This window comes from Poromitra crassiceps, assembly GCF_964638095.1.
Source record: "Poromitra crassiceps genome assembly, chromosome: 3".
Lineage (NCBI taxonomy): Eukaryota > Metazoa > Chordata > Actinopteri > Beryciformes > Melamphaidae > Poromitra > Poromitra crassiceps.
Window position 1 is genome coordinate 12,627,918 of NC_139625.1, and position 13,838 is coordinate 12,641,755.

Consider the following 13,838-nt stretch of genomic DNA (forward strand, 5'->3'; position numbering starts at 1 on the left):
TTGCAGCTGTGCTCGGAGCGTCCAGACGTCTGCCTGCAGCCTGCCTGTCACCACAGAGCAGCCACTAACCCAGCGCCACCTGATGAGGAGGGGCTAGCAGGTCACATGCTCACATGCCCTGTAACTTGCTGCCAGGTGTTGGGGAGCTGGTTTCATTGTTAATTCACACACACACACACACACACACACACACACACACACACACACGTGCACACACACGCGCGCACACACACACACACACACACACACAGACACACGCACACACACAAACACACTCTCACACACGTGTGCGTGCACACACACACACACACACACACACACACACACACACACACACACACACTCATTGACTTCATATTGTAAACGAAAGCTAAACACACACTGCCTCTTTAAAGGGATAGGCCAACAAATGAGTTCAGTTATTCTTGCTTAATTTAGTTCATCTTTGTTTGATCTCAGTGTGGGGATTTACTTACGTTTCCAGTAACTATGGATTATTATTTCATCATGTGGTGAGAACACGAGTCACAGTAACTATGGATTATTATTTCATGGTGTGGTGAGAACACGAGTCACAGTAACTATGGATTATTATTTCATGGTGTGGTGAGAACACGAGTCACAGTAACTATGGATTATTATTTCATCATGTGGTGAGAACACGAGTCACAGTAACTATGGATTATTATTTCATGGTGTGGTGAGAACACGAGTCACAGTAACTATGGATTATTATTTCATCATGTGGTGAGAACACGAGTCACAGTAACTATGGATTATTATTTCATCGTGTGGTGAGAACACGAGTCACAGTAACTATGGATTATTATTTCATGGTGTGGTGAGAACACGAGTCACAGTAACTATGGATTATTATTTCATGGTGTGGTGAGAACACGAGTCACAGTAACTATGGATTATTATTTCATCATGTGGTGAGAACACGAGTCACAGTAACTATGGATTATTATTTCATGGTGTGGTGAGAACACGAGTCACAGTAACTATGGATTATTATTTCATCGTGTGGTGAGAACACGAGTCACAGTAACTATGGATTATTATTTCATCATGTGGTGAGAACACGAGTCACAGTAACTATGGATTATTATTTCATCGTGTGGTGAGAACACGAGTCACAGTAACTATGGATTATTATTTCATCGTGTGGTGAGAACACGAGTCACAGTAACTATGGATTATTATTTCATCGTGTGGTGAGAACACGAGTCACAGTAACTATGGATTATTATTTCATCGTGTGGTGAGTACACGAGTCACAGTAACTATGGATTATTATTTCATTGTGTGGTGAGTACACAAGTCACAGTAACTATGGATTATTATTTCATCATGTGGTGAGTACACGAGTCACAGTAACTATGGATTATTATTTCATCGTGTGGTGAGAACACGAGTCACAGTAACTATGGATTATTATTTCATCGTGTGGTGAGAACACGAGTCACAGTAACTATGGATTATTATTTCATGGTGTGGTGAGAACACGAGTCACAGTAACTATGGATTATTATTTCATCGTGTGGTGAGAACACGAGTCACAGTAACTATGGATTATTATTTCATCGTGTGGTGAGAACACGAGTCACAGTAACTATGGATTATTATTTCATCGTGTGGTGAGAACACGAGTCACAGTAACTATGGATTATTATTTCATGGTGTGGTGAGAACACGAGTCACAGTAACTATGGATTATTATTTCATCGTGTGGTGAGAACACGAGTCACAGTAACTATGGATTATTATTTCATCATGTGGTGAGAACACGAGTCACAGTAACTATGGATTATTATTTCATGGTGTGGTGAGAACACGAGTCACAGTAACTATGGATTATTATTTCATGGTGTGGTGAGAACACGAGTCACAGTAACTATGGATTATTATTTCATGGTGTGGTGAGAACACGAGTCACAGTAACTATGGATTATTATTTCATGGTGTGGTGAGAACACGAGTCACAGTAACTATGGATTATTATTTCATCATGTGGTGAGAACACGAGTCACAGTAACTATGGATTATTATTTCATCGTGTGGTGAGAACACGAGTCACAGTAACTATGGATTATTATTTCATCGTGTGGTGAGAACACGAGTCACAGTAACTATGGATTATTATTTCATCGTGTGGTGAGAACACGAGTCACAGTAACTATGGATTATTATTTCATCGTGTGGTGAGAACACGAGTCACAGTAACTATGGATTATTATTTCATCGTGTGGTGAGAACACGAGTCACAGTAACTATGGATTATTATTTCATCATGTGGTGAGAACACGAGTCACAGTAACTATGGATTATTATTTCATCGTGTGGTGAGAACACGAGTCACAGTAACTATGGATTATTATTTCATCATGTGGTGAGAACACGAGTCACAGTAACTATGGATTATTATTTCATCATGTGGTGAGAACACGAGTCACAGTAACTATGGATTATTATTTCATCATGTGGTGAGAACACGAGTCACAGTAACTATGGATTATTATTTCATCGTGTGGTGAGAACACGAGTCACAGTAACTATGGATTATTATTTCATCGTGTGGTGAGAACACGAGTCACAGTAACTATGGATTATTATTTCATCGTGTGGTGAGAACACGAGTCACAGTAACTATGGATTATTATTTCATCGTGTGGTGAGAACACGAGTCACAGTAACTATGGATTATTATTTCATCGTGTGGTGAGAACACGAGTCACAGTAACTATGGATTATTATTTCATCGTGTGGTGAGAACACGAGTCACAGTAACTATGGATTATTATTTCATCGTGTGGTGAGAACACGAGTCACAGTAACTATGGATTATTATTTCATCGTGTGGTGAGAACACGAGTCACAGTAACTATGGATTATTATTTCAAGGTGTGGTGAGAACACGAGTCACAGTAACTATGGATTATTATTTCATCGTGTGGTGAGAACACGAGTCACAGTAACTATGGATTATTATTTCATCGTGTGGTGAGAACACGAGTCACAGTAACTATGGATTATTATTTCATCATGTGGTGAGAACACGAGTCACAGTAACTATGGATTATTATTTCATGGTGTGGTGAGAACACGAGTCACAGTAACTATGGATTATTATTTCATGGTGTGGTGAGAACACGAGTCACAGTAACTATGGATTATTATTTCATGGTGTGGTGAGAACACGAGTCACAGTAACTATGGATTATTATTTCATGGTGTGGTGAGAACACGAGTCACAGTAACTATGGATTATTATTTCATCATGTGGTGAGAACACGAGTCACAGTAACTATGGATTATTATTTCATCGTGTGGTGAGAACACGAGTCACAGTAACTATGGATTATTATTTCATCGTGTGGTGAGAACACGAGTCACAGTAACTATGGATTATTATTTCATCGTGTGGTGAGAACACGAGTCACAGTAACTATGGATTATTATTTCATCGTGTGGTGAGAACACGAGTCACAGTAACTATGGATTATTATTTCATCGTGTGGTGAGAACACGAGTCACAGTAACTATGGATTATTATTTCATCATGTGGTGAGAACACGAGTCACAGTAACTATGGATTATTATTTCATCGTGTGGTGAGAACACGAGTCACAGTAACTATGGATTATTATTTCATCATGTGGTGAGAACACGAGTCACAGTAACTATGGATTATTATTTCATCATGTGGTGAGAACACGAGTCACAGTAACTATGGATTATTATTTCATCGTGTGGTGAGAACACGAGTCACAGTAACTATGGATTATTATTTCATCGTGTGGTGAGAACACGAGTCACAGTAACTATGGATTATTATTTCATCGTGTGGTGAGAACACGAGTCACAGTAACTATGGATTATTATTTCATCGTGTGGTGAGAACACGAGTCACAGTAACTATGGATTATTATTTCATCGTGTGGTGAGAACACGAGTCACAGTAACTATGGATTATTATTTCATCGTGTGGTGAGAACACGAGTCACAGTAACTATGGATTATTATTTCATCGTGTGGTGAGAACACGAGTCACAGTAACTATGGATTATTATTTCATCGTGTGGTGAGAACACGAGTCACAGTAACTATGGATTATTATTTCATGGTGTGGTGAGAACACGAGTCACAGTAACTATGGATTATTATTTCATCATGTGGTGAGAACACGAGTCACAGTAACTATGGATTATTATTTCATCGTGTGGTGAGAACACGAGTCACAGTAACTATGGATTATTATTTCATCATGTGGTGAGAACACGAGTCACAGTAACTATGGATTATTATTTCATCATGTGGTGAGAACACGAGTCACAGTAACTATGGATTATTATTTCATCGTGTGGTGAGAACACGAGTCACAGTAACTATGGATTATTATTTCATCGTGTGGTGAGAACACGAGTCACAGTAACTATGGATTATTATTTCATCGTGTGGTGAGAACACGAGTCACAGTAACTATGGATTATTATTTCATCGTGTGGTGAGAACACGAGTCACAGTAACTATGGATTATTATTTCATCGTGTGGTGAGAACACGAGTCACAGTAACTATGGATTATTATTTCATCGTGTGGTGAGAACACGAGTCACAGTAACTATGGATTATTATTTCATCGTGTGGTGAGAACACGAGTCACAGTAACTATGGATTATTATTTCATCGTGTGGTGAGAACACGAGTCACAGTAACTATGGATTATTATTTCATGGTGTGGTGAGAACACGAGTCACAGTAACTATGGATTATTATTTCATCGTGTGGTGAGAACACGAGTCACAGTAACTATGGATTATTATTTCATGGTGTGGTGAGAACACGAGTCACAGTAACTATGGATTATTATTTCATCGTGTGGTGAGAACACGAGTCACAGTAACTATGGATTATTATTTCATCGTGTGGTGAGAACACGAGTCACAGTAACTATGGATTATTATTTCATCGTGTGGTGAGAACACGAGTCACAGTAACTATGGATTATTATTTCATGGTGTGGTGAGAACACGAGTCACAGTAACTATGGATTATTATTTCATCGTGTGGTGAGAACACGAGTCACAGTAACTATGGATTATTATTTCATCGTGTGGTGAGAACACGAGTCACAGTAACTATGGATTATTATTTCATCGTGTGGTGAGAACACGAGTCACAGTAACTATGGATTATTATTTCATCGTGTGGTGAGAACACGAGTCACAGTAACTATGGATTATTATTTCATGGTGTGGTGAGAACACGAGTCACAGTAACTATGGATTATTATTTCATCGTGTGGTGAGAACACGAGTCACAGTAACTATGGATTATTATTTCATGGTGTGGTGAGAACACGAGTCACAGTAACTATGGATTATTATTTCATCGTGTGGTGAGAACACGAGTCACAGTAACTATGGATTATTATTTCATGGTGTGGTGAGAACACGAGTCACAGTAACTATGGATTATTATTTCATCGTGTGGTGAGAACACGAGTCACAGTAACTATGGATTATTATTTCATCGTGTGGTGAGAACACGAGTCACAGTAACTATGGATTATTATTTCATCATGTGGTGAGAACACGAGTCACAGTAACTATGGATTATTATTTCATCGTGTGGTGAGAACACGAGTCACAGTAACTATGGATTATTATTTCATCGTGTGGTGAGAACACGAGTCACAGTAACTATGGATTATTATTTCATCATGTGGTGAGAACACGAGTCACAACATGTAGCCTACATGTGAGTGTTTGTGGCTCTGTTGCAATGTGTATTTTGGGTGACTGAATGGGAGTAGGCAGCTGTACCGGTCACTATCGTAGCGCTATAGGAAGCGAAGGCTGTACCGCTCTTTGTAGAGAACGCACAGTGACGATAAAAGCATCCACATTAATTAATCCACATCGAAAATCTGAGTCGGGTCGGCTTGGTTCTGCCTTTCGAAATGTCTATGGAGAAAATCAATGGGGAACTTACTTCACGTGAAAGTCACGTGACTGTTGAGCTCTATTCCCACTTCTAAATCCCCTCTATAGTTGATGGAAACTTGTTAGCCTCATAGAGCTTTTCATAATCATTTTATAATATGTCTGAGGAACCTGTTGATATTCCCAACAGTGTCATATTTGTTCCTCTGTCATTACTGTATGTGTTTGCATTCTGCACGCTAGCTAGCGTTAGCTCAATTGTTAGCCTCGGTGACTTCTAGTCAAGTGCGCATGCATGTTCACGACGTGCGCGACCACTTGAATGTCAAGCATGCCGTGTACACGACTTCTGGTCTCGTAGTTCCACGTGGTGATAGAGACTCTGCCCACACTGTTTGATTGACAGTTGTTGTTTGTTAAGAGGCTCCGCCCACACTTTGATTGGCAGGTGATGTGCGGGAAGAGGCTCTGCCCACACAGTGTGATTGAAGGGCTGTGCTGTGAACGAAGCTGTCTTCTTCTTCTGTGGTGTTTTACGGCAGGTGGCATCCTTTATGTTGCATTACTGCCTCCCCCCACCCGCAGACACGGTCAACTGGTAGGCTTCTTCTTCTTCTTCTGTGGTCTTTTATGGCAGTTGGCATCCTTTATGTTGCATTACCACCTCCCTCTGGATTCATCCATCCACTGTTTCCCTACTGTCCCACACCCAAAACTCCCTGTGGTAGAGCAGTTGTGATGTCACCAGTGATGTCACTTGAGCAATTGTGATGTCACCAGTGATGTCATCAGTATCGCTCAGGCAATTGTGATGTCATCAGTGATGTCACTTGGGCAACTGTGATGTCATCAGTGATGTCATACATGGTTTATAACACAGGGTGTTTATTGCTGGTCAGGCCACTTTTTTCAGTTGAGAGAATGTGAAACTATTTGACATTCACTGCACTGAGAAGTGAAATGGAGCAGCATGGAATTCAGCTGGACGGGGCAAAACTCTGCTGTTCGATCTGTTTGGATCTACTGAAGGATCCGGTGACTATTCAGTGTGGGCACAGCTACTGCATGAGCTGTATTAAAAGCCACTGGGATGCAGAGGGTCAGAAGAAAATCCACAGCTGCCCCCAGTGCAGACAGACCTTCACACCGAGGCCTGTCCTGGTGAAAAGTACCATGTTAGCAGAGTTGGTGGAGGACCTGAGGAAGACTGGTCTCCAAGCTGCTCCACCTGATCGCTGCTATGCCGGAGCTGGAGACGTGCCCTGTGATGTCTGCACCGGGAGAAAGCTGAAAGCCCTCAAGTCCTGTCTGGTGTGTCTGGCCTCTTACTGTGAGCAGCACCTCCAGCCTCACTATGATGTAGCTCCACTAAAGAAACACGAGCTGGTGGAAGCCACAGTGAAGCTTCAGGAGAACATCTGCTCTCTTCATGACGAGGTAATGAAGGTTTTCTGCCGTACTGATCAGCAGTGTATCTGTTATCTCTGCTCCATGGATGAACATAAAATGCACGACACAGTCTCAGCTGCAGCAGAAAGGGTCGAGAGGCAGAAAGAGCTCGGGGAGAGTTGGCAAAAAATCCAGCAGAGAATGCAGAACAGAGAGAACGATGTGAAGGTGGTTCAACAGGAGGTAGAGGCTATCAATCGCTCTGCTGATAAAGCAGTGGAGGACAGTGAGAAGACCTTCACTGAGCTGGTCTGTCTCATTAAGAAGAGATGCTCCGAGGTGAAGCAGCAGATCAGATCCCAGCAGAAAGTGGAAGCAAGTCAGGCTGAAGAACGTCAGGAGAAACTGAAGCAGGAGCTCTCTGAGCTGAGGAGGAAAGAGGCTGAGCTGGAGCAGCTCTCACACACAGAGGATCACATCCACTTTCTACACAGTTACCCCTCGCTGGCACGTCTCAGTCAATCTACAGACTCACCCAGGATCGGTACCCGTCCTCTGTGCTACTTTGAGCATGTGACTGCAGCTGTGTCAGAGGCCAGAGATAAACTACAGGCCATTCTTACACAGGAATGGCCTAAGATCTCACTGACAGTGAGTGAAGTGGATGTTCTACTGCCACAACCAGAGCCCAAGACCAGAGCTGACTTCTTACAATATAAACGTCAGATCACACTGGATCCAAACACAGCAAACGCACGGCTGTCATTATCTGATGGGAACAGAAAAGCAACATGCATGATACAAGCACAATCGTATTCTAGTCACCCAGACAGATTCGCTGAATGGCGTCAGGTCCTGAGTAGACAGGGTCTGACTGGACGTTGTTACTGGGAGGTGGAGTGGAGGGGTAAGGGCGTTTCAGCAGTCTCATATAAGGATATTAGCAGAACAGGGACTAGGACATCTGGATTTGGAAACAATGCAAAGTCTTGGGCATTAGGTTATTACAACAATGAGTTCAGACATAACAGCATCAAAACTCCCATCCTGGGTCCTCGGCCCTCCAGAGTAGGAGTGTACCTGGATCACAGTGCAGGCATTCTGTCCTTCTACAGCGTCTCTGAAACCATGAGTCTCCTCCACAGAGTCCAGACCACATTCACTCAGCCCCTCTATGCTGGACTTTGGCTTGGACCTTCAGCCACTGCTGAGTTACATGTATGTTAGTCTCAACGCCAGACCCATGAGAGTTCTTCTTACGCTGATACACTACGTTACTGCATGCTGCTGCAGATCTCTCTCTGGGTCTGGGACACTTTCCCTCAACCGGCTGGTTATGGGAGGGAACCGTTCAGTTGGCCAGTGATATGCCAGTGATGGATTCAGTCCTCCCCAATCAGTAACAACTTTGCGATCAGACAACACGGGAGGCGCAGCCCATTTTTCGAACCGCTCTCTCATCGGTGCTACGACCTGTTACTCATTCAATTTCAACCCGCCTTCAAAAACCAGCAGTGGCTGTGAAGTGTTACAGACTCATTTATGCGGAGCGCAGCGTCACGCATCAACGTCATTCAACGTAATATTTGAGTCTGGGGAGAGACTACATGTATGTAAGCGCAAGTAAACAGGAGTTATTAAAGCAGCAATGTGTGAAAAAATTCTCCATCTTTGTCACTCAGCGTCACTGCATTTCACTCAGCCCAATCTAAAAAAATTTTTTAAATAAGAACGTTTTGGACCAACGTTGCTATGTTACAATTTCGGCTGCAAAATTGTAAAATGGTATAACGTTTCTTTCGGGGGTCTCCGACCCCACGGACCCCTCTAACCTCTCCCAGACCCTAACCCTAAACCTAACCTCTCCCCAGACCCTATAACCCTAAACCTAACCTCTCTCCAGACCCTAACCCTAAACCTAAAACGTTAGCATTTTACAATTTTGGAGCCGAAATTGTAACATAGCAACATAGACGTTTTTTGTTTTCTTGTGTTCAGACAAGAATGTTTAGATGTTATTTATTTACCTTGACAGTTTCAGAGTCACTTCCTGTGAAAAAAACATCACTTCCTGTGCAGCAAAGGACAAATAATGGAACAATATTTCATGAACTGGATATAGGTTGAATCACGTTTGTGTTAGGCTATATCAGTCAGTATTATTATTATTATTATTATTATTACCTTTATTATTATTATTATTATTATTATTATATATTGTAATCAATAGAGAGAGGATTAATTGTTTTCCTCCACATTGCTTGCATTGCTACTTTAACAGATTGATTGTGTGGATGAAGTGTAGGAAGGAATATGCAGGTTTTAGTGATTTGATGTGTGATGTTGCAAAGATCGAATAAATGAGAGAATGAATAATGTATTTCTTCTGTATTCATTCCGGGAAGTGTATCAAAGCAGCTAGAGAAAATGTGAAACTATGACAATATACTGTAACTGATCCCCCCCAAACCATAACAAAGTGCAGTCTTCATGTTTAGAGCAGATGTGGAATCAAAATCAAATGAAGCAGCAATGTTATCAAAGAAGAAACATAGTGAAGATGAAAGAAAGGACAATCCTGTTGTTAATGGAACTGGTTTAGATGTTGTTAGATGTTTAGATGGAAAGACTGAAGGACAGTGTGGATGGATAACATTTGCCAATCAATCTCTACCCTTGTAACTTTCCTCACTGAAACAGTTTTGTCATGGAGGACTAAGCTTGCAACCTCCAACTTCTGAATCTTTTGTTGCTATTTAGAAGCTATATTGACTTTGCAGACTTTCGCAATAAACAGTTCATTCTGCAGGCCTGAAAAGCCTAGAAAAGTACATGTATAGGACAAATTAATTTGATCACTTCCAGGTGACGTCCGGGAATCGCATCAAATGTGTGAAAACGTTTTGTTCAGTCCTGACACATTATGAGAGCTAAGCCTCTATCAGAATGTTTCATGTAACTGAGTACGAAAGGAAAAAGAGACCAGCAGCCGTGACACCCATGACTTTCTCAACTATACCTGTAACACTCCTGTAAAGATTTGTGATGGCATCTTGCACGCTAACGTGTTGATAATATCTGTCCAAAGACAGACAATTCTAAATAGACAGATCTAAAGATCGGAGAATCGGCTATCAACAGCTTCAATTCAAAAATACTGGTGTCAATCAAACCCTAAACATATGGCTGCACAACACACACACACACGCACGCACACACACACACGTACGCGCACACACGCACACACACACACACACACACACACACACACACACACACACACACACACACACACACACACACACACACGACCATGTGTATTGTAGATGCTACCATATGGGGAGGTCATTCCAGTCAAGGGAGCGCTGAATCCGTTGTAAATGACTCCCTTGTCTGGCATTTCCACTACACCAAGATTGGGAAGGGGGCTACCATGAGGAAGCTATGCGAGGGAATAATAAGCTAAAATTCCATGGAGTGCAATACTGTTTGGCGGAGGACACCTGTTTCTGAAGCGTGTATGCCTGGATACTTTGCATGCATACTGTCATTTTGGCTGTCCCCATCGAGAATCATTGAGCACCGCTGACAGATCTCATGAGCAGCTTTTCCTGATAACGTCATAAATTGGTTTCATGGTTCTCAGGGTGGATCTTCTCGAGACGGTGGTCCTGTGACCTTAAAATCGGTCCTGGAGTTGCGCATAGCTCCCAGATGACAGAGATGAACCAGACTATTATATTACGATAGATTATCTTCTCCTGATATTCCCCGTGGAGCCATCAGTACCGGGGAGGATTAATTTCAAATCAGCAGCACGTCCGCTCGGTCGGCAAATCTCCCTTTCCCTGGAGCGTCTCTCCCTCTCGGCTCCCCTGGGCCCGGGCCAGCTACTCTGTTTCCTCAGCTGGGGACGGGGAATCTGGCCAGACCCATTTGTCTCCATCAGGAGGAGAGATCCCTCTCCAGAGAATAAGGCTCAACGGTCCAGAACAGCTCATACAGCGGAGACTTTCCAGAAGACACGCTTTGCAACACTGCTGTGCAGGCAGTGGCTCTTTAACGCTGCTGACGGGTGCGCTGAAAGCCTGTGTTTACGTCAATTACACCTGGAGTGAAGGATTTGGGGGGTTAGCTGAAAGGCAACCCTTGTGGTAAGTAAGCGCTAAGCCAATATCCTTTCAATGCAAATTGTATATCAGCCAGTCAGATGTTGCCCAATGCTGATGTGATGGAGCGGAGGTGAGGATGTTTTGGAAGCATCGCTAGCAGCATTTCACTGCCAATGGACACTTTTCACAGCAGCCATTTGGATGTGTCATAGCAGGGTAAACACAGCTGTAACTAATAACATTAGTGATGGTTCCATTCCATTCAGGTCGGTGTGCCAGAGCCATTCCAGTGAGACACAATTCTGCCCTACAAAGGAGAAAGCCAGTAACTCACCAGAGTGCAGAGCTGAGAAAAATGACTTTAACGTTTTCTTGTCGTCCAGACAAAATAGTTGCAGGCAGCTCATTAAATATGTGGCAATTCTTTGTTTTTTTAGTCAAGTTATTTAGCCATATAAAAATATTTAGCTAAATCTTGACCTTTGACCTTTATTTGGGAGTTACTGTATTCCTCCTTTGCATGCCTTACGAAAAAGCATGGGGTTATACCAAAGTGAAGGGCAGTAAGTCAAATTTTATCTCATCTTTTTCGTTTTAAAAAGCAGTATAATGACAATTATAAAACGGCTCTCTCAAATCAAGCAATCTGATTGGTTCACAGCCATTGTATAATTCCAGTAACCGAGTTCAATAACCCATGGCCATGGGTTATTGGTTGCCATGGCAACTCTCTTACTAAGAGAGTAATAATAAGGCTTACCTCAAATGACAAGGTAGAAGAAAAAAAATGGCGGAGACAGCTGTCAGATCCTTGTGAATCGATCTTCGCTTATAACTTTACTAATACTTCGCAGAAAATGATGTTTTGTACAAGAATAGATGCGGGCTAATGTCTTCTTTGCAAAAGAAAGGCTGTTAACCCCGCATTTAACCCCGCATTTAACCCCGTAACGTTAGTTGGTGTCGGCTTTGCAGAAAGCATTCAGCTTCTCAGCAAGCGCTGAGAATGCAACGCTGCGGCTCGAGCTGCCTGTCGGGGATTCCAGAAAGCTCTCAGCTACTCAGCAAGCGCCAGGATTGGCCAATGTCAACTTCAGTCACCAGAACGATCCAATCAAATCACCCGCATGTTCTTGCGGTCCCGCCTTACAGTAGTGTTTCAACTGACTCTATCAGAATGACATGCCAGTCGGAGTCGGACTTATAGTATTATTATTATTATTATATTATCATACTTGGAAACTGTTTTATAAAAGCAATATAGCACTCGAGCTGCGTGTGTTGTGGAATATATCCCCCTGCTCAGCAGTTATCCCACTCGGCCTGCGGCCTCGTGGGATAACAGCTGATCAAGGGGATATATTCTTCACAACACACTGGCTCTCATGCTATATTGCTTAAATATAATAACATCCTTAGTCTGATGATGATATAAGATGAAATTGCACTTTTTACTGTTATTCATTACATTAATATTATTATATAATAACATTTGTTATCATATTTGTATGCAAGTATGTTTGTGATATTCCAAGTATCTTTTTAAATCAAATTATTTCAATTGTTTTTGGATATTTTTGAACATTTGAAGCAACTAATAATTATATTCTAATAAAATAATATCACACTGATTGCTTAATTTTAATGCTTCGCCATCTCCACCAACATCTTCCCTCGAGATAGTGCCATGATTGGATCCAGGATCAGTTTGCTGTGAAATTGTGCCTTTCCGTGACATCTGAGTTCTGACAATCACAGTAACTTTGAGGCGCGAAAAATAGAGTGATGCAAAACAAAGGGCACGGGACAGTAACTCAATTTCAGCACAGCTAAACGAAAGAGGAGTACAGTAACTCGAGTTACAGTGATTGGCCTTGGTTTCACTAGGGCTTTTTTGAGTTACTGCAAATACGACCCCCTATTTTCTCCAAAACACAACACATTTGAGACAAGATATGTTTCCACATGACAAAGGATGTCTTTAATGTCACAACAATGATAATACTGGCTTTCCCCTTTGTAGGGCAGAATACTAGGGCCTGCGCACCATATTAAACGCAATGGAACCCTCAGTAACGTTATTAGATACACCTGTGTTTACTATGACACATCGAAATGTTTGCTGCGAAAAGGGTCCATTCCAGAACTAAACTCATAGGGGTGGGTACATCAAAGGACGTGTTTCAGCGACCCGGTAATAAAAAAGAAACAAAAAAAAACGATTTTGAGTGCCAGAAATTAGCAAAGTTTTGCCTTTGCACTCAGCATAAGATATGGCCCATAGTATGAGAGATTTTGTAATAAATTGTTCATCATTCTTGCCAACCCAGTTTTATTGTGGTAAACATCTGGAGCGAGTATCTGTCCATCAGGTGTGTTTGATCCATGTG

The 13,838-nt window shown here is 41.9% G+C and overlaps 1 protein-coding gene across 1 annotated transcript; it reads left to right on the forward strand.

Annotated features, from left to right (window-relative positions):
* Window positions 1–6,907: 6,907 nt before the first annotated feature.
* LOC310772970 (tripartite motif-containing protein 16-like) lies at window positions 6,908–8,563 on the forward strand (the record flags this gene model as incomplete). Its single annotated transcript, XM_083632921.1, has 1 exon — window positions 6,908–8,563. The coding sequence occupies one exon, from the start codon at window positions 6,908–6,910 to the stop codon at window positions 8,561–8,563; it is 1,656 nt and encodes a 551-aa protein (XP_083489047.1).
* Window positions 8,564–13,838: the final 5,275 nt, after the last annotated feature.